Source organism: Callorhinus ursinus, unplaced genomic scaffold (genome assembly GCF_003265705.2).
Source record: "Callorhinus ursinus isolate GAN/ISIS: 27379988/994484 unplaced genomic scaffold, GSC_fseal_2.0 scaffold24, whole genome shotgun sequence".
In the NCBI taxonomy this organism is placed as follows: Eukaryota; Metazoa; Chordata; class Mammalia; order Carnivora; family Otariidae; genus Callorhinus; species Callorhinus ursinus.
In genome coordinates, this window is record NW_027397086.1 from 19,474,504 (window position 1) to 19,479,454 (window position 4,951).

The 4,951-nt window shown below is 53.0% G+C and overlaps 1 protein-coding gene across 1 annotated transcript; it reads left to right on the forward strand.

The window, feature by feature from the left end:
* The first annotated feature begins 345 nt into the window (after nt 1–345).
* CUNH9orf152 (chromosome unknown C9orf152 homolog) lies at nt 346–4,416 on the forward strand. The gene is made up of 2 exons (XM_025888743.2): nt 346–602; nt 3,298–4,416. The coding sequence occupies exons 1-2, from the start codon at nt 410–412 to the stop codon at nt 3,822–3,824; spliced, it is 720 nt and encodes a 239-aa protein (XP_025744528.1). The 5' UTR covers nt 346–409; the 3' UTR covers nt 3,825–4,416.
* Nucleotides 4,417–4,951: the final 535 nt, after the last annotated feature.

Sequence of the window (4,951 nt, forward strand, 5' to 3'; positions counted from 1 at the left end):
CCTCTCTCATCCCGTTAGCCCCCTCTGCCCTACCCCCTTCCTCTTGGGGACCCCTGTTCCTTCCTTCCCTCTTGGGGACCCCTTTCTTCCTCCTCCTCCATCTTCCTCCTCCCTCTGACTCTTCCTTCTCCCCGCTTCCCCTCTCCTGCCTTTCCCCTCCCCGTTCCTGACCCCCGCCTCGCTTTCCCCTCACCTGTCTGCCTCCCCTTGCCCTTGCTTCACTCCCTCCCCCACTTTCCAGGTAGCCCCTCTTCCGCTCCACCTTCCTTCACTCCCCTCAGCTTTCCCTCCCCCTCCTTTTCCCCTTACCTTTCCACCTGCTCCCCTCACTCCCCTCCCCCGCTGCTCCTTCTCGCCCCTCCCACGCCCCGCCCATCACTGTTTGCTTTATCCCCGCCCCCGGATCCAGATGAAGGGCTTGCCCTGCCCCTGCCCTGCCCGGCCGCATTTCCGGCTGCTGGGGTCTTGCTTCATGGCTGAGGGCTCGGGGACGCGGGCCCCGGGGAAAGAGCCCCCGCTCAGCATCCAGGTCCTGCGAGCCCAGTACGCGGGCTTGCGAAGGCAGCAGACGGCCCAGGCCCACCTGGTGGTGCTCCCGAAAGGTAGGGCTGGGCAGGTGCTGGGGGCAAAAGTGGAGGGGGGGCCTGGCCGTGGGCGCAATGGGTGGTGGGCTGCGGCCAGGGGGAGGCCGGGGCCCTGTGGGCCCTCCCGGTGGGAAAGAGCAGGGATGCCAGCAGAGCCAGGGCGGGGAGGCCCGTTCCGGGCCGCTCTGCTTGGCCCCGTTCCCCTCCAGGGGCCTCAGGCAGGCATCTGGCCAGCTGTTGGCCGTACCTGGCCTCAGCTCTTATGTTCTCACCTTACCAGACTGATCTGCCTAGTGGACTATGGCTTGGCCCCCTGCTGGGCCGGGGGGGGGGGGGCGATGGGAGCTCTTCCCCGCCGGGTCTCACCTCCTGCAAAGCTGAGGAACTGGCTCTGGAGAGAGCCAAAGTGGTGTTCCCAACAGCCCTGGCGCCAGCCGAGGAAGCGCAGGCCTCAGGGACTCAGGAGGCACCCTGGCTCACGGTGCTTGCTTATCACCATCTCAAACAACTCTCAAACAACTTCCAAGGAGGCATGAGATACAGAAGCCTCAAAGGGAGAATGCCTCTTCCCTCTGGGAACTCGGATTTTATTCCTGGGGGAAGTTAGGAGCGTAAGGCTCCATCCCACCCTTCCCTCTAAGAGAGGAATGAATGGGTCAAGGGAGATGGGAAGGTCAAGGCTGCGCCTGGGGGGTTTTTGTGGTTATTTGTACACTTCAGGACTCATTGAATGGCCCGCCCAGCACTAGGCCAGCTGGGAAGGAATCAGGGGCCAGAGGGACATCACCATCCGGGGCAGGAAGAGTGCTGCCTTTTGGAGACAAAAGTGGTACCCCGGAGCTGAAGGTGCCCATCTCCCGTTACTTGGGCTGTTGCCAGCCAGTGGGTTCTGTTTGAACCGAACTGGCACAGCCAAATAGCCCTCCATCTCTGCAGGGTATACACTGAAAGGTTCGTAAAGCCCTACCTAGTCCATCCTCAAACATGTTTATTAATTCAGTCATTCAGCAAACATTAAATTAAACCACTCTCAAATGAAAGTGCTTAAATGCTTAACAGACCCACAATTCATACTTACAGATCCATGTAATGGGCACATCCCAAAGACAGTCCAAGTCGACATGCCCCACAGAACTCACCACTCCCTGCCCCAACCCTCCCTCTGGCTCTTTCTCCCAGGCTCTGTAACTCAGTGCACTCCCCCCACCCCCTGCAGCTAGCGTCAGGTGATCAGTTAAGGCAAGTTAATGCCAGAAGCTCTGGTTAGACTCTGCTTTGTCAGGGAAGACTTCTGACTTCTAGGCGAGGTCAACCACTCAGCAGTATCTGTTTGGGGGTCAGGGTCCAGGTGTCCCTCCCACTTTGTCTTTCTCCTTGTCCCCTGCGGACCCCAGGCTGGGACTGACAGCTAAGGAGGCTCCTCTCTGCAACCAAGACCTGCCTGTCCACGTGGACATAATGGAGAGGATACTAGTTCCTAGGTTCTCCCATCACGTCCCCTCTTCCTCTGTTCTCAAATAAGCACATAACATTTTGACTTTTTGTAAGGGTGTCCGTGTTTGTCATGCTGAGATAAATCCGGTAGTCCTGAAGTGGGAACACATTTTCAGGCCCTCCACTGTTTGCAGAGATGGCCGCACCAGTCCTGTTTCTCTCAGACTCCCAGACCGGGAGCTCAGGGCCTTCCCTCTGCCTTCATACCCCAGCACCTCAGTCTCTCCCCTCCTGCATGCAGGGCCTCCCGCCGTGACAAATGCCAGAATGCTCAGGGGAGCTCCGCTGAGGATTCAGCGGCAACTAACTGCAGGCTTTGGAACACCTTTCAGGCATTCCCACAACCGTCTTTGCCACCAAGGGTCAACCATAAACTGTCGTGTGCCATAAGGTGGTAAAAAAAAAAAAAAAAACAACAACAAAACCCTGAGAAAGAAGAGAGACGTTGGTCTGGGTCCTCATCCCTACAGCCAGTTCGGAGAAGCAGGAGGTGCTATAAATGTGTTCCCAGAACAGTGTCTGTGGGATGGGAGAAGGCAAGGGGCCAGTGCTTCAAAAGGAGCTGCTTTGAAATACAGCTCCTCCCTCCTCCACCTTGGGCGGTAAACCATTACGGGAATCCCAGAACACAAAACCCCATAACTGAAGAGTATTCTTTTCCACTGGCCAGTGTGCATGTGAGTCCGTACCATTCTTTCAGTTGGAATGCTGGGGTCACTCCCTCACTGCAGTTAAGAACTGGAGTCTGTTAGTAAACTCTGTTCTGCTTGAGTTTTTCTTCATAGCATTGGTTACCACCTGCAATTTTATTATAATATATTCGTTGGCTTACATCTTTCTACCCCACTAGAATATATCCGTGAAGATGGGGATTTTTGTCTCAATGTTTGCTGCCATATTCCCAGAACCTAGAATAAATAATGGCTGGCACGTAATAAGTGCTCAATAAATACTTGTTGAATGAATGAATACTTGTGCATGAGTGTGTGTTAGAGAGCATATGTGTGGGCATGGGAGGGAGTATACACGTGTGAGCATATGCAAGTGGGATCATGTGCGATCCATGTATGTGTATGTGCACACATGCAGTGTACTGACTACCTGACTTCCGTGACATTTTGGGATAGCATTCCTACGGCTCGAAAGCTCTGAAACCCCCAAAATCAGAGCTGCCCTTGTACGTCCCAGTGGTGACCCTGCTTGTGCCTTGCTTTGTCAGGAGGGTACACGCCTGTTCCTGCTGAGTCCATGGTCAGTCCTGTTTGGATTAACAAGGAGAGAAGGCATTCACTGTCCCTGGAGGAGGCAGATCCTGAGGCAGAGGGGATGCTGGAGGAGGCTGACAGAGGCTGTCTTCGGGCCCCTGAGTCTCCATGGCACACGCACCTAGAGATGTACCGCTGCATCCAAACCTTCCACCAGGAAACCAGTCTTCCAGTAAAACACAAGGATAAGCTCATGGGGTCTGAGCAAAGGCTCCCTCAGGAAGGAGACCCAGGCTTGTTTGGAAACAATCAGATGACTCAGCAAGGGACGACCATCCTACAAACAGCCCAGCGTGAATGTCTGGTGGGCAATGCCGAAATAAAGCCAGTGGGATCTGGCTTAAATAAGGACATTCAGCCTCCTCCTTCCAAAAAGAACTCACACTGGTCTGGAAAACCAGCTCACTATCCATTTCCCCAGAGGAAAACTCCCAGGATCTCTCAAACTGCCAGGAACCTGGGCTTGTATGGCCCAGCCTGAAGTCTTCTACTCAGCCAAATATCTGTTGAAACCATCGATGGCCTCATCAAAGAACCCAGGAGGCAGAGCCATGACTCGGGCCTCTAGCTATGAGCAAGAACGGGACTGACTCAGTTGTAGGGATTTTGAACTTCATGGTGGACACATGGTCTTGTCCTTCAAAAAAGAAGACATTGCCTAGGCCAGATCTCACACAGTCTAGGATGAAAGAGTGCTGTCCGATCAATGTGGCCCTACTGTGTTTGTATATAAAGACATGACTATGGAGCCCTAGATGCCCATTCCTTGGAGAGGTCCAGTAGGACATTTCCGTCCCTAGAAATGGGAAGTTTGAAGCATAACACCGGCACCCTAGCCAAAGGAATGCCTTAGCAGGGCCCTGGAGCCAATGGGTGTGGGCAGTCTTGTTTTCAATATCTTCTGATGATTTCTCACATGATCTGGAGAAGATGAGCTCTGAGCATTGCCTTTTTCTGGTTACTGTGTCTGGAGACCAGCTCACTGAGAAGTCACTACATTCATTGGTAGTGACCATACCATTTCAACTGAGGCTCCCAAAGTATGGTCACTGTGGGTTTAAATAAAAAACAAAACCCTACTGTTTTGTGTGTTTAGGAAGGGTGGTCATCTCTTCCCCTTCCACTGAGACTGCACGTTCCAATGTCATTACAGGTGTATTTCCTCCCTCCTTCCCTCTCGTCTCCCCGCCCTTCCGCCCTTCCATCCATCCATCCATCCATCCCATTTGTCTGTTGTCTCACCCCCCCTCCCTTGCTCTCTCTCTCCTAATTAAGTTCTTATTAAACAGTGCGGGTCATTGAAGATATATGGTTAAGAGGAGCCTGAGCAGGAAACAAGGAAATTCTCCTGCTTGGAAAATATGTATCCCCCACAAACTCCCTTTTCAGCCAAATTTGAAGCACTCAGATCTTCCCTGGGATCCATTAAACTTAAGACAAAGGGAAGCAGGTGATACTGCCCGGGTGCTGGGAAGAGAGTAGGTCTTTCCTGGTTAATGTTTAACCTTAGTAATGACATTTAAACACACCGAAGGTGCCTTTCCCTCACATCAGATAATCTCTCTGTAAAGTTTCACTTGTATTTTCCTCTTTTTTCCCCAGTGGTGA